This window comes from Sapajus apella, unplaced genomic scaffold, assembly GCF_009761245.1.
Source record: "Sapajus apella isolate SASKATOON/1434 unplaced genomic scaffold, GSC_monkey_1.0 scaffold14, whole genome shotgun sequence".
Classification (NCBI taxonomy): Eukaryota; Metazoa; Chordata; class Mammalia; order Primates; family Cebidae; genus Sapajus; species Sapajus apella.
In genome coordinates, this window is record NW_022436954.1 from 6486271 (window position 1) to 6513904 (window position 27634).

Below are 27634 nucleotides of genomic sequence, written 5' to 3' on the forward strand. Positions count from 1 at the left end.
CCCCTGGCCATGTGCTTCCTGGCTTCCTTGCTGTCTTTCCTCCTGGAGCCCAGGCATCCCGGCCCAGCCAGCTTTGTTTCAGAGATACTTGTAACTCTTTAATCTTGCTACTTCCATCCTGGCCCCAGCTTTCTATCCCTAGGGTCAACGTCTCATTGCCATAGCAGTGGGGCTTGTTTCCAAGGGTGACAGTGGCACCACAGGGCTGTTGCCTTTCCTACCCTCTTGGCCAGACACCACAGGGGAGTGAGTGGGATTGGGGGGGGCTCTGAGGTTTGGTGGAGCTGGCTGGCCATCTCAGGGAGCCCTGGGGTCTCAGCCCAGCTGTGGGCCTGGTGGTACCAGCCTCTCTAGGAGAGAGCTTTCCATGGCTGGTGCCCTTTGGGGACTGGGGTACTGATCCATTGGTCCAGGTTCCTTCCCAATAAGGCTGGGGAGGGGTACTTCGGGTTAGGGCTGACAAGGCCCTCTCAAGGGGCCAGTGTAATCTCGGATGGAAATCCTAGCTGATCTTCCTCTCAGTCCATTTTCTCTTTTCAAAATCCAGATTTTGGGTCATTTGAGAGAGGTTTTGACCAGAGAATGGGGGGGTCTGTTATTTATTTATTTATTTATTGAGACGGAGTCTTACTCTTGTTGCCCAGGCTGAAGTGCAGTGGCACGATCTCCGCTGACTGCAACCTCCGCCTACGGGATTCAAGTGATTCTCCTGCCTCTTGAGTAGCTGGGATTACAGGTGCCCCCACCACGCCCAGCTAATTTTTGTATTTTTAGTAGAGATGGGGTTTCGCCATGTTGGCCAGGTTGGTCTCGAACTCCTGACCTCGTGATCCGCTCACCTCGGCCTCCCAAAGTGCTGGGATTACAGGCATGAGCCACCGTTCCTGGCTAGGGGGGGCTGTCATTTATGAATGAAGTCTTTGGACCTCTTGGAGAGCTGGACCTCCTCCAGTGGGCCTTGGCTGTCCTCTTTGGACCTTGCTGTTTGAGAGCTCTGACCCCAGTCTCTCAGTGTCTCCCTAGATTCTACCTCCTCCTACCTGTTTCCTCCTTAACTTTGTCCTCTCGAGCCCCAGTTTTCTCTTAGAACCCAGGTGTGCAGGTTCCCTACTATCCATACAGAGTTTATTGAGAAGGGTAGCCGGGAGGCTTAGAACCCAACAGATGTCCTTCCAAACCCTGCTTTAGAGGGGGATCTTTTTAGGCCCAGGTTCTTTGTACCCGCCCCATCTTTTCCCCTTTTCTGTCAGCATCCTAGGGGTAACCGGGATTAGGGGTGTTGGAGGGTTGGAGGCCCCCTTGCCTGCTCAATCCCATGCTAACAGGACACTCTCTCTCTCTCCAGGTGGCTTTGATTTTTGTGTCGTGTTTTATTTTTTCCTCCATCTGAATCGTTTTTTCTCGTTGACCGTTTTTTTTTCTCTCCGCCTCCCCGGAAAAAAAAAAAAAAAGAAAAAAAGAAAAAGGAAAAAGCAACCCTCCCAGCCTAATGCTTCTCCTCCTTTTCCTTTTTTTTTCCGGCAAGAAGAAAAAAAAGAAACCAAAATCTCCTCTCCCCCATGCAGCGACTCCCTGCCCCCTCCTTCCTCTGGTTCTGCCTGTACCCCTTTCACCCTCTCTGATGCCCCTAATCTCTCTTTCTTTCTTCCCCTGTTGTGCCCTCCACCCTCTGTTTCGGCATCGGGCCCCTCTCCTCAGCTCCTGGGCTGGGGCTCCCCCCGATGTCTGTCACAAGTTAAAAAGGGTTTTTAAATTGTGGCAGCAAAAGCTTTTTTCTCCCTTCTCTCTGGCTGATTTTGATGACTCTTGTTTTCTTTGTTTCTTTCCCCTTTTCTTTCTTTTTTCTTCTTTTTTTTCTTTCTTTCTTTCTCTCCTTCCCCTTTCCAAGGTCCGGCTCACCTGACGTTAAACAGCGAAGGTATGGTTTGAAGTTTTGGTTTGGTTTGGATTGGATTGGATTGCCCCCAACCTGCGCCTGGATTTTCTGTTCTTCTCCCTATCCCTCCCCTGTTCCCTTCCCCTCCTCCACCTGTCCTGACACCTTCTTCCTTCCCTACCCCCTTCCTTTGCCATTTCTTAATTTTATCTGGGGGGTGCTGGGGTGGGGGTGGGGACTTGCCCTTGTCTGTGCATTCCCCTCTTCCTTGCCCACCCTGAAGCACTACATCCGCCCACATCTCACCTTGGTTTCTGACATCAAGAGATGTTTGAACTCCTGCCGTTGTCTCCAGTCACCCTTTTTTTGTGTTTTCCTGGTATCGTATCTTGCTTTTTTTTCTTTCTCATGGTGGTGTTTGATTTTCTTCCACTCATTCTGATCATTCTTTCTTTTCTTTGGACCTAAGTAATAAGAGAAAAGCATGGGCTGGAGAAAGAGGGTCTTAGGCAGTCTCATCACCCTCACCCTGCTACTGTGGGATGCCCCCATCTATGACAAGAGGGGAAATGGGAGGAGAGGTGCAGGGCCTCTCCTTTTCCACAGTGCGCACTCCCAACCCCCTGCCCACCCGCACACCTTCACCCTTGTATTTTTTTAATGTCTCTTAACCCTATTTGACAGATGATGACCAGAGAGATGAAGTCACTTGTTAGTGATTCCACTGACCTAATTGGTGAATTGAGAGCCCTGGTATTAAGCAAACCTGGAGACAGAACCCAGGAGTCCTGTCTGAGCTCCTCCAGCTCTGGCCTCCTCCAGTGTTTCGCTGTCACTGATTATCTCTGAGCTCAAGGTTTTGGCCTTCCAGATCCTTTGGCACTGTTGGACCTGCCCAATTCAGCTCTCTGTTGGGGGATCATCTTACAGAGGAACAGAGTGGGGTCCTTAGACTGTAGGTAGGACCAAGATTGGGCTGCAGGAGAAACTTGCATAGATATGAAATTTGGGATGGATTCAGGTATGGGAGGTAGAGGCCTTGGAGTCTTGCAGGGATGTGAAATTATGGCAAGAAGTGTATGGAAAGAGGAAGTCCCAATTGGGGAGTCATGAGTAGGAGCCCTGGTTGGCTCGCTCACGTCCTTCTTGCCTCTCAGTGCCTGGTTCTGTGGGTGCTGGCTGTGGCTCCCCTTTGTCATAAGTGAAGGTCCTCCCAGAGGACCTCAGCAAGCCCCCCCCTGGAATGTTTCCACAGCTCAAGTATTATTCTAGTTCACGTTTTGGGATTTGCAATTAAGTTTGGAGTAAGAGCCCATATAGGGACTTTCCCCCTTCATCACTGAGTTTTCTCATCCTGAAGCCATCCTGTGGATCTGGCAGTAGGGCTGGGTGTCTGGAAGCCAGGTGCTGAGTGTGTAGGTTCACTGGCAGGGAGAGAGGTGGGCTGAAGAGTTCAAGCTGGCCTGGAACCCAGACATGGTAACATGTGCCTGCCAGGGCCTTTGGACTGGAGACCTAGGTGCTACTGATGAGTGGGGTGGTGAGGAGTGAGAAATAACTCCTGAGAAAGGACTTGCCCACATCCAGGCTGAGCTGCAGGCAGGATCTCCCTTATAGGCACAATGGTGGGATGAAGAACAGACAGGAATTACAGGAAGCCCTTGGAAATCTCTGGGAAGCTCCAGGGTCTAACTGGCAAAGGAGTGGACAGGGGAGAGCTTTTGAGCACTCACTATGGTGAATGAAGCAGGTGTAGACAGACTCAAGGTCTAGTGAGAGCCTCAAGGACAGGAAAGAACAGAAGAAGAGCTTGGGTGTAAATCTGGAGGAGGGGCACCTGTGTCAGGCTTTTGAATGAGTTGGGGAGGGTGAGCTGGATCCAGCACAAAGGGTGTGAGCAAAGATGCAGAGTTGTGGGGAGAATGTGCCTCATGGAGGAGGCCAGGAGAATGAGCGAGAAGTTAGAAGGGAGTGCTGGGGGCCTTCAGTGCTAAGGGCTGGCCTATTTGCCTGCTGTGGGGAAGAGGGGATGCCGCACTAGCAGTGAGGCCTCTGCTCCTCTGCTCAGTCTCCCTACCCCAGGCAAAGAGTGGAAGTCAGTGATCATGAGTCTGATGGGGTCTGTGGGGCTGATCATCCTTGGTTTGTCAAGTGGCTCCTTCCCTAGAGGTCTTGAAGGCAAGGGGGTCCCCAGAAAAGCCTCTCCTTCCCTATACCTGCAAGCAGCACCTCCACCCTGGAGAGGGCCCTTCATCCCCTCAAGGCTGGGGAGGGACTGGCTCGGTAGCCCCTGTGCCTGACTCCCCAATTCTGCTTCTCCAGTAGGGTCCTTACTGTTCTCCGAGGGGGGGGGCCGGGAGAGGAGGAGCCGCTGATGTGCACCAGCCAACAAAAGGTCAGTGACCCCAATGGTCCCCAGAGAGTCCAGCCCTCATCCTGCGGCAGGCTAACTGTGCTTCCTGGGGGGAAGCCAAGTCAACACAGGCACATCCCCTTGTCCTCTCTGAGGCCTGTGGGAACTGATGGGCCTGCTCCCCGAGTGCCAGTCCAAAGGCCCTATTAGTTGCCTTGGTGTGAAGGGCCACAAACCTCCATTTCTTTTGCAAAACCCAGTTGTTCTGATGACCTCTTTCTAGAACACAGGTTATCTTTTTTTGTGGCGGTTGTTCAGACCGACCCCTAGGAATTATCTGTTTCTTTGGTAAGGCAACCAGGCAGCAGGGCAACACCCATGTAACCATCAAATTCTGGAAGCCTGCCAGGTGCCCAGTCCAGGGAGATTCTGGTTGGGGGTTGTGGCCAGCAAGGGGCCTTAAAGCCCACTTTACGGCTCTAGCTCCTTTTTCTGTATTGAGGCCTCCTCCCTTAAAATAATCTCTTTCCTATGAAGTTTACAAGCCACTATAACAAGTCCTCAAGGAAATCCAGTGGGTGCCAAGCACTGGGGCTATGGAGTCCCATTTCCATTCTTTAGTCTAATCTTCTGTTTGTCTGGATTTCTGCCATCCTTGTCCCTTCCCCAATGACGTGGTGTGTCTCTTTCATCTGACTCTGAGAAAGCAGCGAGGCCATCCACACTGGAAGTCTCCTTGAACACCCCAGGAGAACCTGGACACTTCTGGTGTTTCCACACTTCCATTAGAAGGCTCATCACACTGTATAGTAACTGTCACTTTACCTGTTTGCTTCCCCAACTATACCAAGCTCCTTGAGGCCAGGGATTGGATATTTCTGTTCCTGCGCCCTCAATGCTTTACACAGCTCTTGGCACATAAGTAGCCATGTGGTCAGCAAATTTATTTTAAATGAGCCAATGGGCTCCATTCCCAAGAGGCTGATTGATGTTTTAACAAATAACTACAATAAAGTGTGGTCCATGCAAAGTATATGAAAAGTGCACACTCTTTTCAGAGGAGTTAATTTGTTCATTGAGGTCAGGCACAGTGGCTCATGCCTATAATCCCAGCACTTTGAGAAGCCAAGGTGGGAGGATCACTTGGGGCCAGGAGTTTAAGACTAGCCTGGGCAACATGGTGAGACTCCATCTCTACCAAAAAAAAAAAAAGAAAAAAAAAATCCTTGAGAAAGAGAAAGACAGGGAAAGAGGCAGCACACTCGCAGAAAGTTACCAACTGGCATGGGTCGTTTATTTGTGGGGTGCTTTATGGTTGAGGAAGCTGGACCCTACCTTTCTCTTTCTGAGATGCCCACAGCAGCCTGTGCAGTTCCTGATTATCAGCTCCATTTTCCAGAGGGGGAAGCTGGGACTTAGAGCCCAGCTTTGTGACCAGCCAAGGTCACAGAACTGGTGGTGGAGCCAGTGCTAGCGCCCAGGTCTTCTTTCTCACATCGCATTTCCTCTCCAGGGAGCAGTACAAGATGTTACTAGGCAGTAAGTGCCAAGAGAGCAGAACAGACAGCTGTAGCGCTCCAGAGTAGGGCGGGCGGAGAAGGGCGCTGGAGACCTTCCCAGAGGAGGTCTGGGAGCTGGGCCTGGAAAGGAGGCAGCTGCTCAGTCCCTCATGCACGATACTCAGAAATGCAGGACCACAACTAGCCTCTAGCCACATACATCTTCACTGGGGACACTTGTAGGGCTACAGACTACCCAACTGTGGGAGGAAACGAGCATCAGCTATTACCCCCATTCCTGGGTCTGGAGCAATTACGGGCGGTAACTGTGCAAGCACTGCTGGGAGTTGTAGTTCTCAGTCTCTCCAACACGGCGAGCTGGGGGAGAGCGCCCCCTGGTGCTTCAGGGCTTGTTCATCCCGGATCTGGGTTGTGCTCTTCTGAGCCCCTCGGTGGCCCCCACAGGCTCACCCCAGTAGAATCCCTCCACCAGTCCCTTGAAGTCCTGCCCAGACCTCCCCGATTCAGGTTTCTCCTCACCATCTTTGGGTTTTCTTTCCACATTTGCTCATCTCTTTTCCGTCCCTCTCCTCAAAGGCTTTCAGGCTCTCTGGTTGCTTCTTGGGCCTCTTGGTGTCTCTGGGCCCACCCAGGACTCTGGTGGCAAAGGGACTGGAGCCCGTGGAGGTGCAGGCTCTGGAGTAGCTAGTGTTGCCGCCCACCCTAAGGAGACCAGAGGCAGAGCTGAGGAGTCGAGGAATGGCCTCGTTTCTCAAGTTGGCCTTGGCAGCCACAGTCCAGCCCCAGGCTTGCCTCTCTTCTTTTTGCTGGCCTCTTTTGTTCTGTCCTAATCACTTTTTCACGTGGCTGCCTTATTCTCTTTCTTTCTGTTTGACTCTCTCTTTAATGATATTTTCTTTGACTGCAGTGAAGGTGAGGGAATGGGAGGAGTGGCTTCTGGGAGGGAAGAGCACATGTGGCAAAACCAAGGTCAAACACATTCCTTTTTCTGGTCCTTGAGCCCCCTGGTTCTCCCAGTGCCTGGGCAGCAGGCTTGGTTGCTATGGAGACACAAGGCCCTGGAAAGCCTTGGCTTCTGTTCCCTAGAGGTCCCCATTTCCTTTCCTTGCTGGCCCTCTTCCCATCTCCTGTCCCTGTCCCTGCAGGGCTTGCTCCTTTTCTTTATCCAGATAGCTGCACTCATCCCCTCTTGCTCCCTCACAGCCCTGAGCCATCTTCATTTCTTGTCTGTCTCTGCGATGGGTCACCTTACTCCTGCTCTGCCCTGCCTCCCACCTCCTTGCCACTCTTCCCTGCCTTTCTCTCTTGTCTCTGCTGGGGTCCTCACTTTGCTTTCTTGCCCTCTCTGCTGGTACCCTAAAGTAGACAGAGGAAGGGATTCAGACTGTCCCGATGTTGCCCAGGCCCCCACCAGCCTTGCTGCCCTGTGGCCTCAGGAAACCGGGCCTTGCCAGCTGCAGCGAGTACTGTGCCAGGCTCTGGGGCAGCAGCTGGTGCCTTGGCATCCGGAGGTAGTGAGGACAGAGGCTGTGGGCAGCCTGCCCAGAGAGAGAGATGCAGGCTGTGTGTGGAGGGGAGGGGATCTGCAGAATCAGCACTTGGAGACCCCTCCCCACCCCACTGCCTCAACACATAGCACAGCTACTGAGCCCTGCCCCCAAGGGGAAGACAAGTGGCTCCTGGTGGCCCTGCATGCCCCCTGGCATTGTGCCTGTTCTTGCCTGGGCCTTGGGAGCATCTACTGGGAATTCTGCATTTAGATAGTTTGGTCTCTTCATAAAGACCCTCATGGCCAGTCTTGTATGCCCTGCACTTGTCCTGTGAGGTAGGCAGGGCCAGCTCTGTGTCACTGCTTAGTGGCCAAAAGTGAGCCACTGGTAGAACCCAGGTCTTCTGGTTTGTTTCTGCTTGCACTCTGGCTTGTGCCAGTGTTGGACAGACACCCCAACTTCCTGGTACTACTGAGTCATTGTCTTCTCACTTGTCACCAACTTACAGAATGCTGACAATCCCTCAGTCTCTCCCAGTAGTTTTTGCTTCAGTTTAAAAAGTGCCAGTGGAAGGGCCGTGTGCCAGGTGCTTATGGACATACATGAACGCACACAGACATGGGCACGCACAAAGCCCAGGCCTGTCCTTGCCCTGTCACTTTCTGGGCACACACAGGTCACATCCAGGCACTCTGTGCTCTCCACTTTGGGCCTGTCTGCACTGTCCTTGGGTTGGAGTAGAGAGCTGGGGGTGGAGATGATAGCTGGCGCGGTGGCCACCCATGTGAGCTCTGCTTGGTGGCTTGTTGCTCTCTAGTGCATATCCCTGTCACCTGCATTGTCTTCCTGTGTGTCTTCCTGATCCTCCCCCCATCACCCCACCTCCCATGCTCCTCATCTGTGCCCTGATGCACAACAGGCCTATTGGTCCATCCCATATGGTGAGGCTGAAACTGTCTCCAGGCACTGAGATTGGGCATCACTGGAGAAGGGGCAGGAAGGGAGGTGGGCTGTGAGTAGGAGACCCTTGTGGACCCTGCCATAGGGGAGGAGCTCCCAGGGAGAAGTAAGGCAGAACCTCTTGTGTCCCTTCCATATCCCTTTGTTAAGGGGAGTGGCCGATGGCAAGGTTGGTGGGGAGGAGATGGTGAGCACCCTCCACTCTGCTGGGTCCTTTGGCAGAGTAATTGTCAACTGTCAGTATGGGAGCCTCTTAGCAGCCTCCTAGTTTAGAAATGGACATGGGGGACATTGACTTTTGACTGCAGAGACGGCAGGGTCCTGAGAGGATGGTTGACAGGCTGAGGGAGGGAAAGGGGCCTAAAGCTACAGGTTGGGACCTCTGGGCTCCTGGTGCCCAGGACCAGTGCCTGGGTTGCTGGAGGGGAGAGGGAAGCTCTGGTGTACCCCACCCCACTCAGCCTTTTCCTGTTTCCCCACACCATGACATCCAGGCAAGGAGGAGTTTGTGGCGACCTTCAAAGGCAATGAGTTCTTTTGCTACGACCTGTCACACAACCCTATCCAGAGCAGCACTGACGAGATCACGCTGGCCTTCCGCACCCTGCAGCGCAATGGCCTGATGCTGCACACAGGCAAGTCGGCCGACTACGTCAACCTGTCCCTCAAGTCTGGGGCTGTCTGGCTGGTCATCAACCTAGGCTCAGGTGCCTTCGAGGCCCTTGTGGAACCCGTCAATGGCAAGTTCAACGACAACGCCTGGCATGACGTCCGGGTCACCCGAAACCTGCGCCAGGTAGGGGGAGTGAGAGGAAGGCCAGGGATTAGCTATACCTGGGGCAGAATGGGGATTGGGAGAGGGGGCTGCTGGGAGGTTGTGGTGGAGGGATCAGGGCTGGGCAGTGAGGTGGGATCTGGAGAAGAACAGGGCTTGGGGCTGCGAAGGTCCCAACATAAGGCTGCAGTGGCTGGCAGGCTTCAGGGACCAGGGAGCTAAGCTAGAAGGAGGCTCCAGAGCTTCTCCTGGGCAGGAGGCTGAGGGCAGGGGAAGGACTGGGTTCAGATTGTTGGGAGAAGCTGGTATCTCAAGGGTTGGGGCTAAGAAAACAGGGACTTAGCAGAAGGGCAATTCAGGAGATGGGAGGAGTGAGCCAGTGCCTGAATGGGTGTGCCTGGGTGCCAGGGGGTGAGGAGCAGGCTTTGGCCTGATAGATGAAGGTGTACCAACACTAGGGCAGCAAGGCACAAAGGCAAGCCTGAGTTATGTGTGGGGGCAGGATGTGTTTTGCCCTCAGCCAAGGCTTTTTTAGGGCAGAGGCAGGGATGGAGTCAGTGAGGTGGTGGCACAGCAGGTGGGTGACAGAGAGCAGGACCAGAGAGGGAGCTTGGCCCTTTGTCTCCTCTGGGCAGGACACGCCCTTCTTTTCTTTCTCTTTCTTTCAAAGGAGCCAGGCCCTCCCAACATCCATGGCTTGCTTTCTGCCTCCCCTGGCTCCTGGGCAAGCCCATGCAGGTGCTCAGAGACCTTCCTTCATTGGCTCCTGCAGACAAGACAGAACTCTTCTCTGCAGTGTCCCCTCAGCTCCCGTTCCCAGATGCCCCCACTGGACATGTCCTCTTAGGAATAGTCCTCTTCACCTTTCCCAAGGCCCAGGGTGGCTAGTGTAGGTGAAGCTGTCTCTGGCCAGTCTCTTTCTAGTTACCTTCTCTGAACTTCCTGGTTCTAGCAGTGTGGTGGCTAACCTTCCTTGTCTCTCCTCCTGTCATCCTCCTTCTCCTCCCCTTCCTCCCACTGAAAGGCTCATCAGCAGGTTCAGGATCTTGGCTGAGCTTGCTCTTCTTACCTATTCTGATTTTACACCATCGATGATGATCTGGTGGGGATGCCTCCTCATTAATACCACTCCTCCTTGCTGGGAGAATGCAGTGACTAATCCTGCTGCTCTTCCTCAGGCCTGTGCTACTTGTTGCAGCTGGGCTCCTACTAACATGCCTATTCTTAGCAGCCCCCGTGTTTCAAAGAGTGACATGTTTGGTGGAGTCACTTCTCAATGCAGTGCACCTCTTCTTGTCAAATCATCCCTTTACCCAATCAGAGGGCTGTCCCGAGTTGTCATTACTGAGTGCACCTGAGTGTGTCATGTGCATTTGTGACAGTTTCAGGTGTCACACACATTTTATTAGGGGGGTGTATGGAGGAGTTACCTTTGGTGCGTCCTGCTCACTTTGCTCTCCCTAGGACCAGCACTGTCACCTGAAACTGACTTCAGCAAGGTGCTCCAAGTTCAGAGTCCCTATCCATGCATCATATGACCAAAAAATATATGGTGGATCCATAGTGGAAACAAAGGGGGAAAAAAAGACATGGTCCCTGCCCTTCTAGGACTTCAGCTCTTGAGAGACAGGATGAGTCTGTTAAAAGTGAATAGAGCAAGGCCATGCCAGTGCCAAGCAAGCATCAGAAACCTTAAACACCCTAGGACTTGAGTGATACCCAAGATGAGGGAGAGGTCTGTGGCTGGAGGAGCCACACAGAGGAGACACCTGGCCTCAGCAGTGCTGAGTGTAGACAGTGACCCTCAGCTCTTCTTCCTTAGGTTCCCGGAGTCGAGAGTCCAAGCTGGTAACTGATGGAAACCAATTCACCCGATTGTTCTACCAGAAGGCTCAGAGCAGAGGCAGGTCATGTTGACCCTAAAGCAAATCCTGAGGCTCATAGAAGTGTCTGCTTAAAGACTTTGATTGAGCACTCTTTTTATAAAGGGCTTCTGGGGGAATTTGTTGACTCTAGTCCACACCCATAAATGTGAGGTGTAGGAGCTGCAGACAAGCAGCCCTCTTTTGGTCATCATGGCAACTAGGGGAAGGTCAGCCTCAGAGCCATGCTTTGGCTCCACTGCCCTCGCTTAAGGCCTGGACTGTGGCCAAGTTCATCCTTACCAGGCCCTTCACGGGCCTGTTTTTCATGGCCTCAAAGAGTAATTTATTGGATCCTATGTCCCTAGAGCACTGTTTCCCAATCACTCAATCGTGTTGTGGTCCCAAGGAGACATTTGGCAACATCTGGAGATGTTTTGGGTTGTTATAACTTGGGGATACCACTGTCATCCTGTGGGTAGAGGCCAGGACAATGCTAAACACATTACAGTTCACAGGACAGCCCTCATAATAAAGAATTATCTAACCCCAAATGTCAGTAGTGCCAATATAGAGAAGCCCTACTCAACCACATTTTCTTTCCCTCCCTCCCTCCCTCCCTCCCTCCCTTCCTTCCTTCCTTTCTTTCCTTTCTTCTCTTTTTTTTGAGATGGAGTCTCACTTTGTTGTCCAGGCTGGAGTACAATGGCACCATCTTGGCTCACTCCAACCTCCATCTCCCGGGTTCAAGTGATTTTTCTGCCTCAGCCACCCGAGTAGCTGGGATTAGGTGCCTGCCACCACGCCTGACTAATTTTTGTATTTTTAGTGGAGATGGGGTTTCACCATGTTGGCCAGGCTGGTCTTGAACTCCTGACCTCAAACGATTCTCCCACTTTGGCCTCCCAAAGTGTTGGGATTACAGGCATGAACCACTGAGTCCGGCCTCAACCAAGTTTCTATGGTGTCTGGATGATATCCTGGGATTGGGACAACACTTATGTGATAAGAAGGTGTGATGATGGGTTGAGTGGTTTGAATCAATATTCTGTCTCCCCCAGGTTTTGAGCCAGGAGCAAGGACAGGGAGAAATGACATCTGTCTTCAGCCTTACAGGATAGAGTGCCAGGATCTGAGAACAATGTGGCTTCCAGGTTATTTTTCTCATTTGGTTAGAATGGCCAGGGAGATGGCCTTCTGGGGAGGACCTGCTCGAGAACCAGCACTGAGGGGTCTCCATTCCCTTTGCTTCTGCAGCCATGGGAGTGGGTCAAAGGCCAGCTCCAAAGACCAGAAGGAGGCAGAATTTCCCCTTCTTTTTTCCTGGACTTGGTAATTATCCCTGGAATCATCTAGAGGCTCTCAGAACATAGCAGTTAGGACCAGGGGCAACTGATAAGACAGTGTTTTGCTCTCTCTTCTCTCGCCTTTTCAAATCCAGCCCTTGAGGTCACTGTGACTGGAGGTGTCTCTTGGAGGATCTTGGCAGGAATGATTACCTCTGAGGATTCCCTGAGGCCTATTTTAAGTCCTGGGCCCACTCTCCTCCCATACCCAGTATGCTTCCCAACTGCCTCCCACCATTATGCAAGCAATGTGCAAACCCATTTCCTCATTAGCCAGCACCAAATTTGGAAGACAAGCTGGCTATCAAAATATCACATGGTGCTTCTTCCTGCCTAGCTTGGATAACTCCTCTTCTTGGTGCAGAGGCTTTCAGGAGCTCCTCCAGGTCCCAAAAATGGAGTCCCCAAGGATGCAGTCCCCAAGGATGGAGTCCTTCAAAGATGTAGTCCCCAAGGATGGAGTCCCTCAAAGATGTGGTCCTCAAGGATGGAGTCCCTCAAAGATGTGGTCCCCAAGGATGGAGTCCCTCAAAGATGTGGTCCCCAAGGATGGAGTTCCCAAGGATTCAGTCCCCAAGGATGGAGTCTGCCAAGGATGGAGTCCCCAAGAATGGAGTCCCCCGAGAATGGAGTCCCCAAGGATGGCGTCCACAGTGATGGAGTCCCCCAAGGACAGAGTCCCCTAAAGATGCAGTCCCTAAGGATGGACTCTGCCAAGGATAGAATACCCAAAGATGGAATCCCCAATAATGGAGTTCCCAAGGTTGGAGTCCATCAAGGATGCAGCCCTCAAGGATGGAGTCCACAGGCATCCAGTCATCAAGGATGGAGTCCACCAAGGATACCATCCTCAAGGATGGTCTCCAAGAGTGTAGCCCCCACAAGGATGGAGTCCCCAAGGATGGGGTCACTAAGAGTGGAGGCCCCTAGGATTCTAGGGATGCATTCCCTAGGAATGCATTCCCCTAAGGATGGAGTCCCCAGGGGTGGAGTCCATCAGACACTTAGGTTCCCTTCCTCTCCTTCCTGCCCAGGCCTCTCTCCCTCTCTGGCATGGCGTACACACTGTCTCAGGGCCCAGCTGTGCTGTTCTCCATACCCATCCATGCCAACTTTCCTAGCTTTTTCCTTTGTTTTCACAGTTCTCCTACGGACACCACTCATTTGCCCTCCTTTCTGCCTGGTGAAATCCTAGATCTGGGGTTTGAGTCAGAAAGACCACATTCAAATCCCAGCTCTGCCAATAGTTTGAGTGCCTTTAGGCAAGTTATACAACTTCTGTGAGCTTCAGCTCTTCATCAGCAAAGTGAGAATGAGCCTTTTGATGACTAACTGAGGTATTGCCTTAAAACACTCAACACACTGCCTGGCACGAATTAGTTGTGTTTTTTTCCATTCTTCAGGCCCAGCTTAAATGCCACCATCTTCATAAAGCCTCCCTTGATCCATTCCTCCAGCCAGCCTCCCTTCTTGGCTATGTTCTTTGAGCCTTTGGAAACGTGTGTATTTGAGCCTTGTCATCACATTCTGCCTGTGTTGTCAATATTTGCATTCATTCCTTATCTGTACTTCTAGGTGGTAAGCAAATTGGTGGCTTAATACCAGCAAATATTGAGTGTTTGTAGTTGTTTTTCTAGTAGTTTTTTTCTGATCTATTTCGTCTCTTTCTTAATTGGTAAGATTTTGGACATGAGGACCCATGTCCAAAAGTAGCAGTTCTAACTACTTCATATGAGCACTGAACTACTTCTTGTCCTCTTGGGAAAAAACCCTCCAATTCACTTTTTTACTTTTTTTTTTTTTTTTTTTTGAGACGGAGTCTCACTTTGTCTCTCAGGCTGGAGTGCAGTGGCGTGATCTTGGCTTACTGCAATCTCTGCCTCCAAGGTTTGAGTGATTCTTCTGCCTCAGCCTCCTGAGTAGCTGGGATTACAGGCTCCTGCTACCATGCCCAGCTAATTTTTGTATTTTGAGTAGAGACAGGGTTTCACCATGTTGGCCAGGCTGGTCTCGAACTGCTGACCTCAAGTTCAAGTGATCTGTTCACCTCAGTCTCCCAAAGTGCTGGGATTACAGGCCTGAGCCACTGCACCTGACTCTAATTCACTTTACAAGACCAGAACACCTCTCCTGGTCCCTCCTCTAAATTTCCTCAGGACTCTATCTTTTTGTCACAGCACTTCTCAGATTGCACTGTAACGTCTTTCCCCACTAGCCCCTGGCCTCAAGGATCTCATTGCTCTTTACTATCTCACGTAATTTTTATGACAACTCTGTGAGGTGGACATATTATTTCCATTTTACTGATGAGAAAAATAAGACGCAGAAGGTTAAAGAACTTGCTCAAGGTTATCCAGTTAGGAAGTGGTGGAATTGGAAGTCTGACTTCAAAGCCACTCTGTTCCTCTGCCTCCAAGTAAGGGCCTGGTTGTTGTCATTGGTGCAAAATGCAAAGGAAGCTGGAGTTTGTCTTGTGCCTCTGTCATTCTTGGAAGTTCTCAAATGTTGAAGCCATTTCAATCTTCAATGTTCTGCTTGTATCTCTGAAAAATGGGTCCCTCTTACATGCAAGTGGAGTGGGTTCCTCTTCTCTTTGTCCTGAGCTTCTCATGCTCAAGCTCCACAGATTGTCTTCACTCCCGATTTTTGTGATTTGTGTAAATATTCCCTCTCTTGGCTTTCTTGAGGGGGCTGGAGCTACACTAAGATTTCAAGGTAGAGATGAGGTATAGTTTTGTCCCAGGGCTCTCCTTTCTGCCTCATGAAATCCTAGAGCTGGCATTTGAGTCAGAAAGACTTGGTAAAAATGACCACTTGATATGATGCCTGACTTCTCCCCTCTGTGACTTTGATGCCCTTCTCATTCATCATGTGTTGTCATTCTTGTGCTCCCAGGCTCCAGGAGCTCTCTAGCTGTTTCTGTGAGTGGGATAAAGCCTTCATTGCTCATCTATTAGTCTGAAGCCTCGGCTCTCCAGATCTTGGCCATTGGGAAGACCTAGGCTACTTTGTACCCCTTCCGTGTGATGTGTCCCAGGCCACCAGAAATGGGTTCCAGTGGAAGTTCCATTCTAGTATTTCACAACAATTGCCCTTATAAGCATGGTCTTCATTGGACTGGGTCTGGATCCTTAATCCCTAGGTCTAGAGGGGCCCCTTCTCATCTACTCCAACCCCGCTATTTTTCAGAGGAAGCCTGGATCTCTCGACAAATTAGTGGAAGGCGCAAGGCTTTGAACTCACATCCCTTTTTTTCTCACTCCTGATTCTTAATTTGCTGTTCTACTTGTTAAAAATGGAATCTTCTTCATAAAGTTGAAAACTTTTAAATCTTATTTTATTCTCCACAACCAGTTCTAACTCAAAGAGTAGTAGCTGGATTTTTACCTCCAACACCTTTTTCTTCCTGCCTTGTTTGACTAGTGCAGTGATACCCGACAGCACTTACCTTTTTGGGCCTGATTGTTTAGCTGCCCTGAAGCTAATTGTTCCTTGTTCTGACTAGTTGGCCTCTTCATTTCATGACAGTCCTACCAGCCTCCAGTATTAATCCTCTTATTACACGCTATCCCCTGGCTCCCATCACTGCACCTGCAATTAGACTCTTCTCTTGCTATGTAAACTGCTTCTGCATCACTAATAATTAATATTGGTTATTCAGCACATCTTCTGGCTGCTAAATATTGAATTCTGTTATTTTTAATTATATGAGGCTCTTATTCATTATCTTACTGAATTAGTCCTGTGCCCACTGGTTATAACAACTCTCTAACTAATGGATCTGTCCCTAGAATACCTCTCCTCACAATCACACTCTCAGGGGTACAGTTTAGTATTTAACAGGCATCAAGCAATAATGTCCCTCCATCTCTAAGACTCTTAAGTAAAGCTGCCTCAGTGCCTCTGACATCCCCTCTCCAAAGACGGGGGTAATTTAGAAGGTGGTTGTTGCTGCTGTCTTTGGCAGTGAGAAGAGAAAATGAACTTAGAACTATGTGAGAGTGGGGACACTAGAGATTGGGGCAGAAAGAGTGGGCTTATAGCCTAGGGAAAAGTCGGGGATTTTAGAGGTAGGTGGGCATCCATGTTCCTTTTTTTTGGGTGTAGGGGGAGTGAATTTCTGGCACTGGCTATGGGGAGCAGAGACTCAGGGGTTTCTGGGTATACATGAGAGGAGGCTGTGCTGCTGGGATGGCCTTACCAATTCTAGAGATTTGTAGGGGTGGTGGTGGTGAGCACTTGATTTTGAGAGGGACGGCAGCCCAGAGAATAAGAGAATGGGGTTGGAATGATCGAAGAGCCTGGAGAACTTTTGGGGAAAGTTCTAAATGTCAAGGTGGACAGGTGGGAGGAATCAACTATGGGTGGGAGATGGGGAGGAGAGGGAGGATTTGGAATAATTCAATATAATGTGTGAGTCCTCTGCCAGTCCGTAGAGGGCAAGGTTTCCTTTCCCCTGTTCTGGTGGCGACTCACTGTCTCTTCCCTTCTCAAGGATGAGAAGCAAAAAAAAAAAAAAAAAAAAAAAAAAGTGACTCCCTGGATCATTTGCATATTCTCCATCCCCAGGAAAAGCAGGCATCTGTGGCCCCCCCTATGCTCCTTGGGAACCTCTTCCTTTTGCCTCCAAATGAAATTGCCTCTCATTCTTGCCAGTCCTTTGATTCTCCAGGGGTGATGCCCACTCTTTTCCCAGACTGGTAGCCAGCTGGCCCATCACCAACTGGTTAATCCATTAACCCGGCATGGCCACTGGTCAGCCAGTTGGCCAGCACTGACTCATTCTTCAGCCAGTTCTCTGGAAAGCCATCTGGTTGATCAGTTAGCCAACAAACCCATAAGTCCATGGCTCCAACCAAAAGCCCATTCCTTCTCACAGCCCTTGTTCCCTCCCTTCCTTTCCCTCAACTCTCTAACATTTCAGCTGATAGGACTTACTAATACTGCATAATTGGGTCTGCTTCTTAATCCCCTGCCTTCCCTCTCTCACCATCTGTTGGAAAACCCCGTTGCCGACTCTGTGTGTGTTACTAACACGCTTATAACCCAGGGGACCAAGTGATGGGCAGGGACAGGTGGGGCAAGGTATGAGTGAAAAACCGAACTAACCTTTCTGTCTCATCTGCGGAATGTCGGCCATCTTTAAGTCTTTGCTTTCTTGGTCCAGTTGTTTTGTTGTTTTCTTCTGTACTAACCAAGGTCTCTAACTGTTCCCCTTCTCTGCAGACGGCTCTTCTTCCGGGAGGGGATGGCGGGGGGAGGAGGAATCCAGAGGAGAGGTGGGGGAGGTATGGGAAGAAGAAGGGACTTAATTTTTGTGTGTGTTTTATTTCCTTCCCCCATTATAATTTAATTTTCTTTAAACAAATACTTTCGCTGAACCTAATGTGGGAGGGTTGGAACAAACAACCAAATATATATGGATATATATTTTTCCTCCTTCCTTGAGTTTCACAGTTGGTCATTTTATTTTTCTTTTCTTTTCATTCTGTTCTTTTGTTGTGTTTGTTGTTTTTTTTTGACACCCCCCTCCTCCCCCTCCCCCCCATCTCCGGTGAAGCACGCAGGGATTGGACACGCTATGGTAAACAAACTGCATTATCTGGTAGATATCACTCTAATTGTCTTACCGTTTGGTTTGCCGTGGGTTTTTTTAACTGTTCGATTCTCCCTCTTTTGTTTCCTCTCCCTGTTTGGTTTTTGGTTGTTTTGCTCTTCCACTTGTTTTTTGCGTCCTAGACAATCTTTAGATTTTGCTTCTCTTTTAGTTTCCCTCTTTCCCTTTTCTTTCTTTTTTGGTCCAAACTGAAATCCAAAAGACAAATGGAAATCGAGGAATTTGGCTTGTCCCTGCTGTAATCCCTAACTCCCGAATTCAGATTCCTGGCCAGAGAGACCTGGGGGCAGGCCCCATGTTCATCAGCTCTGGTTAGACCAGCCCCGATGCCAGGCTGCTTATTTCTATTGCTTTATTTTGTTTTTTTCCCTCCCCTCCCTTGTTTTTTCCTTTGATTTAGTTTCTTGGTCTCCTGAAAATCCATGGAAAACACCATCCCATGACATGCTATGCCCTGCTCACTGTCGCTCCCTGGACAGGGCCCCTCAAGCTGGGGGAGGGGGCTAGGGGCGAGACCTCCAGTGGCAGCCAGCCAGGTGGGTTCCAAGGGGTTGAGGGGCATGGCCCTGGGAGATGCAGAGCTGCCTGGGATCAGTCCAGACCTCATGCAAATCACCGGTTCATAGCAGTTTGGGGGCTGCCCAGTGCTGGCTGCTCCGGGAAAGGTGCCATCCCCTCCCGCACTTCTCAGCCTTGAGGGTTCCTGGTTCCATGTCCCCCACATTTTGCATGGCATGAATGGTCTTTTCCCCCCACCAGGGTTAGCGTCCAGCTCCCCCCCAACTGCTCCACTGCTCTGACTAACACTGTGTTTCACACTGTCTTCCTTCTCTTCACCCCCTGTCCTCTCTGCCCGCTGACTCCCCCGCATGGCCTCTGACAGGGGCTGGTTTCCTTCCTTGTTGAGGGGAGTGAGAGGAAGAGGCCCAGAGGGGTGGGAAGGGGCAGCACTGGTTGTCCTTGTCACCGAGCTCCTCTGTTTGGGTTGGGCTCAGTCCTGGTGAGTGTTGGTGTGGGTGTCTGTGTAAATGCAGCTGGTGTGTGTTGGTGTGTGGGTGTGACTGTGTGTAAATGTTGGCGTGACATTTTGGGGTGTTAGTGGGAAGCTGTACTGTGTGTGTACGAGGCCCTGCTGGTGACTCTCCATGTGTGAGATGGTGTGAGCTGGGGGCTGCCTGACTGTGTGGGTTTTGAGCCTGGCAAGGACTCTGTGTGGAGGTAGACTGTGGGGACTGGCCCTTCAGTCTCAGTGCCATGGCAGGTAGGAACAGGGAAGGAGCTGGGGCTGGCTCTTTGCTCCTTGCGTCACCTCAGAGTGTGTGCCTGTAGGCCCTGCTGCGTGCTATCCCCTGGGATTCCCTTGTGCCTGCCCAGTCCTGGCTCTGCAGCAGCAGCTGGTTAGTCATCGCCTATTAATAATGCAGAGTGATTGAGCACCAAGCTGGGGACCCTGCAGATGGACGTGTCTGCACTCGTGGGGCTGGTGCTGCTTGCAGCAGCTGCCTGGCCTGCCCAACCTCCTGGGTTTACAAGGCTGGCTGATGAGGAGGGAAGCGTAACAGTTGGGGCTCCCAATTTGAGTGGCTCCCCCACTTCTCTAGGAAGCTCTGCCTCTCAGGCCACATCTGGCTTTTCCTGACACTTCTGCAGGTCCATGTTTTCTTGCACCCAAACAGACTGCATAGACTAGTGCCCATGCCCAAAGCCATTCCAGCCCTCCCCAATTTAAGACCTCAGGTGGCCATTCCCAGTGGTCCTGGTGTTCCAAAGGGTCATACAATGCCAGTCTTCTTGTTTCTTCAGCTTCTGCTTCTAGGAGTTAGCAGCTACCTGTCCAGCTCAGGCCAGGCCATTGAGTACCTGTCAGGGGCTGGCCACTGTCTTCACAGTACTTCCCTGGATAGCCAACCTATGACTTTGGGGACAGAAGGGAGGCAAGATCAAGCCATGTGGTATACCCCAAGCCTCTGGAGAGTACCATCCTAGAATTAGGACCCAGCAGACTTTCCATCTAGCCTCAAATTGGTTAAAAATTGACAATGTGGGCTGAAGCTATTAAAGCTCAGTTTCCTTACCTACCAAATGGGCTAATTGAGGTAATATACTTGCATTGCCTGTTACATGCATTCAGAGTGAAGATCAAGTAGAGTAATAGAAGTGAAAACATTTGTACTCTGTAAAGGAAATTGTAATGTTATTAAGCTTTATAAAATGTTAACTGATTATCTCAGTGTTTCCAGGGCAAGGATGTTTTGTAAAGAAATAATTCTCTTCCATAGCAAACTCTGGAGAATATAGCATCTCTGGCTCACTCGGAGATCCTATTAACATCTCTTCTTAAGAATCCATCCCTGAACACAATGGCTCATGCCTGTAATCCCAGCACTTTGGGAGGCTGAGGTGGGTGGATCACAAGGTCAGGACTTCAAGGCCAGCCTGGCCAAGATGCTGAAACCCTGTCTCTATTAAAAATACAAAAATTAGCCAGGCATCATGGTGGGTGCCTGTAATCCCAGCTACTCTGGAGGCTGAGACAGGGAATTGCTTGAACCTGGGAGGCAGAGGTTGCAGTGAGCTGAGATTGCGCCACTGCACTCCAGCCTGGGCAACAGAGCAAGACTCTGTCACAAACAAACAAACAAACAAACAACAACAACAAAAAGAATCTGTTCCAAAATAGTTGTATGAAAGCTCAGAATGTTTCAGGAATTGGGCTGGAGAAGAGGAGGAAAGATGAATGACTTAAGTTGGTTAAGCAAACAACCAGCCGGGCATAGTTGTCTGTAATCCCAGCACTTTGGGAGGCTGCGGTGGGCAGTTTACAAGGTCAAGAGATTGAGACCATCCTGGCCAACATGGTGAAACTCCGCCTCTACTAAAAATACAAAAAATTATCTGGGCATGGTGGTGCATATCTGTAATCCCAGCTACTTGGGGCTGAGGCAGGAGACTCGAACCTGGGAGGCAGAGGTTGCAATCAGCTGAGATCATGTCACTGCATTCCAGCCTGGCAACAGAGTGAGACTCCATCTCCAAAAAAAAAAAAAAAAAATGCAAATCACCAGCTAGGCACCTGTAGTCCTAGCTACTCAAGGCTAAGGTAGAATTGCTTGAGCCCAGGAGTTCAAGACTAGCGTGGGTGACATAGCAAGACCCACTCTTTATTTTTTTGGAGACAGAGTCTTACTCTGTTGCCTAGGCTGGAGTGAAGTGGCATGATCTCAGCTCATTGCAACCTCCGTTTCCCAGGTTCAGGCAATTCTCCTGCCTCAGCCTCCTGAATAGTTTGGGACTACAGGTGCGTGCCACCACACTTGGCTAATTTTTTGTATTTTTAGTAGAGACAGGTTTCACTGTATTGCCCAGGCTGGTCTCGAACTCCTGAGCTGAGCCAGTCTGCCCACCTCGACTTCCCAAAGTGTTAGGACTACAGGCATGAGCCATTGTGCCCCAGCAAGAAACCCTGTCTCTAAAACACACACACACACACACACACACACACACACACACACACGCACACGCACACACACGCACACACGCACGCATGCATAAAACAAACAAAAAGAAACAAACTATGCTGTCTCACTTCGGCCCTGGAAAGGAAAGTATCTGCTAAATTCTGAGTCTCTAAAGCCTGCACTTTCCTGCATGAGCAATACTGACTGATGACCAGATCTGGTTGCCTTTCGGTGGCCTCACAGACCTTCATAAACCTGTACTAGGAATCAGCTCTTTCAGGACAAAACCAAAGTCAGAGGCCTTGTAACAGGGTTCAGTGTATTCTGATTCCCAAGGCATCCCCCAGACAGGTTTTGTCTAGTTTTCAATTTATTTTTACTAACTCACTTGTATGGACTCTCTTCATGTTGTTTGAATACTTCTTCTTGGGGGAGAGGGTGGATATATAGCAAAAAGGCCAACCTTGAGAAGGTTGAGAAGTTTGGATTAGGTGTGATCAGGCTGATGGAGTTTGCTTGTAAAAATAATGATAGTTCTTTATACACACACTGGGAGTCTTTGAATAGCTGTCCTCTTTCAAATATCATTTAAATTTGATGAATGCCTGGACTGCAGGTAGCAGGGAGAGATTGTTCCCAGTTAACAGATGGGAGAAACTGAAGCCCAGAGAATGCACCTTGCCTAGGATCACATAGCCAGATGAGGAATTTAACTTCAGTTTTCTCATTTGGTGCTCAAAGTAAGCCTGGAAGAAATGGGAGTGACCGAAGTTGTTAGACTCCTCTTACAGGTGAGAGTCAGAGAGGTAAAATGGGATTGTTCTGGAAAAGGGCAAAGGCTGAACGAGAGCCCAGGATTTCTTTTTTTTCCCCTTCTTCTTTCTTTCTTTTTTTTTTTTTTTTTGAGACACAGTCTCACTCTGTTGCCCAGGCTGTAGTGCAGTGGCACAATCTCAGCTCACTGCAACCTCCACCTCCCTGGTTCAAGCAATTCCCCTGCCTCAGCCTCCTGAGTAGCTGGGATTACAGACACATGCCACGATGCCTGGCTAATTTGTTTGTATTTTTGGTAGAGACGGGGTTTCACCATGTTGGCCAAACTGGTCTTGAACTCCTGACCTCAGACAATTTGCCTGCTTTGGCCTCCCAAACTACTGGGATTATAGGCGTGAGACACCATGCCTGGCTGAGGGCCCAGGATTTCTGACCTCATATCTTTCCTCTCTATTCCCAAACGATCAAATCCCAACCTCAGGATCCACAGCAGGGCTATGCCTGCCAGTTAAGTTTGTCTTCATGGTGTGTCTTTCCAACCTGAGTCTCTGGTTAGCTGCTGCCCTCACACTGAAGAGGTAGCTAACCCAAACCTTTAGCAGGACTTGCAGTATCTCACTCAGCCTGGAGACCCTTTCTTCCCCTTTGTCTTTATCCCTTATTTCCACCCACTCAATCCTAAGGGGATGTCTGGACCTTTCTCCTAGACTAGTTGCTCTTAACCACCTTTGGCTCATGGATCCCTTTGAAAATTTGATAACAGCGATGGACTCTCACAGGAAAAGAAAAGCCCACGGAGACACTTTGGCACACAATATCAAGGGGCTTGGAATCTCCCTAGCCCAGCTAGCTTGCTCACAAGTTGAACATACCCGCCCTCAGTCTTGTTCTTCCTAGAATAAGTCCCCCTCCCAATGAGGTCAGTGACCCTGTGATCATCACAGGTGGCTGGGAAAGTCTCCAGAAGATGGCAGAAGGATACTTCCCCTCTTCCTCAGCCTTTCTTTCTAAGGCATGGTGGACATGGAGTCCCCACCAGTGTGGAGTTATCTATGGCCAGGACCTAGTTTCATATCCTGCACAGCCTGCCACAGGGGAAGTGTGTGGAGCAGGAAGAGAAGGGGGTCAGCAGGGAGGGCTGAGAGCCTACCCAAGTCACAGGCTGCCCCTTGTGGCCACCTCCAGCCCGCCTCTCTGCTCCTGGGGAGCACAGTGGGGGCTGGCCAGTGGGCTTCTGCTGCCTCTGCATTCTCTCCCCTCTCCTCTGGCTGGACACAAGTCTTCCAGGACAGAAGCTCTGGCTTATTCCCCTTGGCCAGCTCAGTACCCACTCGGCCTGCTTGTCTGTGTTGAGTGGGTTGGCATGGGTTGGGTGCAGATACTCTGCTGTGTCTCAGTGATGCTGTTTGGAAGGAGACAGCTGGAATGTCCCACTGCCCTGGGTAGGATGTGATGTGTACTCAGGTGTGTCTGGGGGTTGGTGATCGGTGGCGAATGGGTGGTGGAATGAGTGCTGGGTCACCTGCTGATAAGGAAGGTAGAGTCAAATGTCCCTGCTCTTCCTTTTTCAATCCATAAGTGTCTCTGTTCTAGTGGTCACTCCTCTCTCTTCCCTCTATCACTGGAAGGAAACTGTCCCTACCTGCATCCCACAGCTCTGTCGCCTCCATCTCTGCTCCTCCCAGTGCCCCTGCCCTGCACGCCTTCTTACCTGGCTGCCTTTCTCTGGCCTGTTCTGCTGGGCCTGGCCCCATCCTGCTCCTCTAACCTGCATGTGTCCAGCTGCAGTGGCTGTTCTGTGTTGCATGGCCCCCTCCCTTCCCTCCTCCCCCGCCGGCCCCACCCCTTCCAGAAGATGCATTGGGGGGGTTGGGGGGCAGGGGCATCATGAACCCCCGGGGTGGAGGGGGACCGGGGGAATTATTCCCCTGTTTCCTGCTTTTACTAACGAACCTGCCATTTTTGTGTCTGGACTTTGATTTGTCTGAGGGAACAGTCGGGTTTTACTAATCTAAGTCATCTCCCTCCTTGCCTTCCCCAGAGACCTTCCTCAATTCCCTCTACCCTTCACTTCCTTTCCACCCAGAACCTGTCCCCACTTTCTCCTTCTACGCCCCACCTCCAGCTGATCACCTTCCTCAGGGCACTTCTTTATGTTGTCCTTCCTCTTACTGCCCCAGCCCCAGCCTCACCCCTGGGCCATAAGAGGGTAATTAAGGCAGCCCTTTTCCCAGTAGGAAAAAGCCCAGGGGGGCAAGGTGAGATTGTGCCCAGCCAGGAGGGAAACTGAGGAGGGTATTTCCTCTTCTCTACCCGACACTGTCGGGCCCTTCTAAGTCTGAGAGGGCAAAGGGAGGCTGACCTTGGCAAATGGAGTGGGATAGAGAGAGCCCATAGGGTGAGGGAGATGGCCAGTGGCTGGTGCCCTGACTTGTGAGGCCAGGGAGGGAGTTCACAACTGGGAGGCTAGATGGGTGGGAGGCCAAAAGAGGAGATTCTCTTTGTGGGGAGCTTTGGGACCAGAAGAGCCCTTTCCCTGCACTGAAGCAGGAGGGCACTTGAGTTTCTGTCACTAAAGTCACAGACTCCCTGGGTGTTAGGTTTATAGATGGAGATGCAGGTAGTGTGGCCCTGGGTCATAGGGGTTCTTTAATGACTGTGCGTGGAATCCCCTGGATTATGTTCAGATTAGTGGGGTTACAGGGACATTTCAGGCTGGTGTCTGCCCCTCAGAAGCTGACCAGTTGGGGTGACCAGATTTAGGCATAGGAAGTAATTAGCAGCCCAATTTCTGGTCTCCCAGAGCAGAGTGGAGGTGGAGGGCTGTGTGGAACTGAATTTGCCCCAGGGAGGCCCATTCACCCTGTGACCCACTCCCTATCGTATTCCTGCCCTTTCATTCCAGTCCCTTCTTCCCTTTCTCCAGCCCCTCTCTGCCAGGTCTAATCTCATTTGCATGTTTTTGTGACTAATACTTTGACCCTTCCCTTTTCTACCCAGACTCCTAATTCCCAGCCTTAGGGTGGGGTGGAGTGAAGAATAAATAAACAATAATGACCAGTCCTCCCCTCAAATAAGACTCATAAGGTTTCAGACTGCCCCTTTCCACAAAGACACCCCTGACCTTCTGCTCTTGAACCTAATTACCCCAGCACAAGGTTTGATGGTTCCCAGGAGGTGGAGAGTGGGGCTCAGCTCTACCCCATTTACTGCGAGGCTCCAGCCAGGCACAAGGGGGACTCAGGGTCCTAGGAGAGCAGGAAGCTCACTTGCCCCAGTTCTGCTCATGTCCCTTTGGAGTGCCTCCCTCTCACTCACTGAGACCATGGACCCTGGGAGACAAGTCACTGGAAGATGGCTGGTGGCATGTGCACATGGACTGGTGTGGGTGGGGACGGCATAGGATGTGACTGGAAGGCCCCAATCTCTAGACTGCTCCTGAAAGAGGGTGCTGAGGCACTCTTGGGGAATGGGAAATGGGGTGAGCTGTGGCCTGTGGAAGCACAGTTTTGGGCTAAACCTGAACCAGCTTCCCATTGACCCTGCAGAGCTCTGCCCTCTTTCCCAGCTGACCCTCCCAAACCAAGGTCTTCCTAGAGTAGGGGCTCATAGTCTCATAACCCTTGGCCCTTCTCGCACAATCTTTCTGGGTGTTTTGAACCCTCGTGGGCTGCTTGTAGAGTGAGATTTTTTGAAGACTAGGTGGGCATTTGCAGGGGGTACTGGGAGGGTTGGAGAGTTTCCTGTCCTTGTCACGCCCCACTCCACCTAAGATCACTTCTGCATTCTTCAGGCCATGACTGAGCCCCCCATGCCTCCTGGAACACCAAGTACTCCCCCATTCCTGCTCATCCTGCTTTCTTACTGAACTTTCAGCCCAGGGACAAGGTATTTATGAGGTTAGCCCTATCCTCTTTTGTTCCCTAAGCTGGCCCTGACTCCCTGGAGTAACTCTGGTGGTGTCAGTAGGTAGGGCAATTAGATAGGAAGAAGGACGAGTGGGCTGATGTAGCTAAAGGGCTTCCCTCTCCTGTGACCTGAATATAAGGAGATTGGAGTAGTGAACAGAGAGACTCAGGAAAGGGCTAGGAGAAGTGAAGACTTGGAGACTGCACAGCAAGGGCAGAAATCAGCTCCAGTAGGCAACCCCAGAAAGTTCCAAGACTTCCCAGGAATATCTGAGTTCCCGGTCCTCCCACTGCTATCTTCTATCTCCCTACTGGTTCCAGACTGAATGATTTCCCAGCACACCCAGCAGAGAGGGCTGCAGGTGAGTCTAAGCCATAAGATCCAGGGAATACTATTCTCTGGCATGCTTTCGAAAGAAGTTCTGGAGTCACATGTGTGTCCAGAGAGTCCCTTCAGGAGAAGAAAAGTGAGGATGTCATTTGCACCTATCCTGTGCCCCAGAATGGGGGCTCTGTCCTGGAGCCCCCAATTCTTGTTCAGAGTGCCTTCCAGGAGCTGCTTCTTGGGGTATCTCATGGGGAGCTCTCTAGGTACCCTTCGGCTCCCGCCTGCTGAGCTGAGGGCCAGAGGGCAAGTCTTAGCCCACCCTGAAACCATCAAATCTTGTGCTGCTTCCTTTTCCTCATTCCCTCTCTTCCCCCACTGTTCCTCCTCCAAGACAAGCAGACATAAAAATGGGGGTCCCCCTCCCCCGCTGCCCTCTGGCCCCTCCTTTGCCCAGCCATAGCTCTTCCTAGGGATTTAATGTTGGTTGTCTCCTGTCTTTCTCCCTCCCCCCTGGGCTGGGCAGGTGACCATCTCAGTGGACGGGATCCTGACCACCACAGGCTACACGCAGGAGGATTACACCATGCTGGGCTCTGATGACTTCTTCTACATCGGGGGCAGCCCCAACACAGCTGACCTGCCGGGCTCGCCCGTCAGCAACAACTTCATGGGCTGCCTCAAGGATGTGAGTAGGGTTAGGGAGGGGCTGCGGGCTGTTCAGGAGCCCTTTGGCTCCTGTCTTCAGTGTGACTTAGTCTGATCTGGCCAGGTGCCTGGTCCTCTCTTCCTTCCAAGTCCATGGTGAAGACATACCCTCTTTAAAAACTAAGGCCCATTGACTCCATCAAGAGGCTTCTCCCCTCTCATTTCCTTGAGCCTTGGAAACATCATCCTCATAGAGGACCCTCAAAGGCAGCTGTGGTACAGAGGAAAGAATGCTGGGTGTGACGATTAAAGATCTCTGTTTGAGTCCCAGCCCTTCCACTCACTGGTTCTGGGACTGTGGTCAAGTCATTTGCCTGTCTGATGCTTAGTTTCCTTCTCTGTAGTTGGGTGGTCAGTGCCTACTTCCTAAAGTTGTGAGGGGCACATGAGAGTGTAAGTGAACATATTTCATCAAGTAGAAAATGGCTACCACACACCAGTGGCCTTGTCGTTATGATGAACTGCAATTTAGTGGGCACTGAGCGCCCACAGGGCAAGCCACCATGCTCATGCTGGGCCAGAAGACAGGACAGAGGATGTGGCAAGGGAGGTGCTTGTTCACAGCCTCTGCGCCTGAAGCTCTAGAACAGAGGCCTAAGCTGAGTGGTCTGGTGGAACTGAGCAGGGCCTACCAGGGGCGGGTGGCTGAGTCCCCTGGTGGT

General features: G+C 50.9%; 1 protein-coding gene across 1 annotated transcript in view; it reads left to right on the plus strand.

Annotated features, from left to right (window-relative positions):
* The window catches only part of NRXN2 (neurexin 2), a 104686-nt gene that overhangs the window by 17099 nt on the left and 59953 nt on the right, over positions 1-27634 (plus strand). The window contains 6 exon segments of the mRNA XM_032282940.1: positions 1889-1918; positions 4199-4221; positions 4223-4271; positions 8694-8995; positions 17743-17787; positions 26791-26952. Coding sequence (XP_032138831.1) covers positions 1889-1918; positions 4199-4221; positions 4223-4271; positions 8694-8995; positions 17743-17787; positions 26791-26952 — 611 coding nt within the window.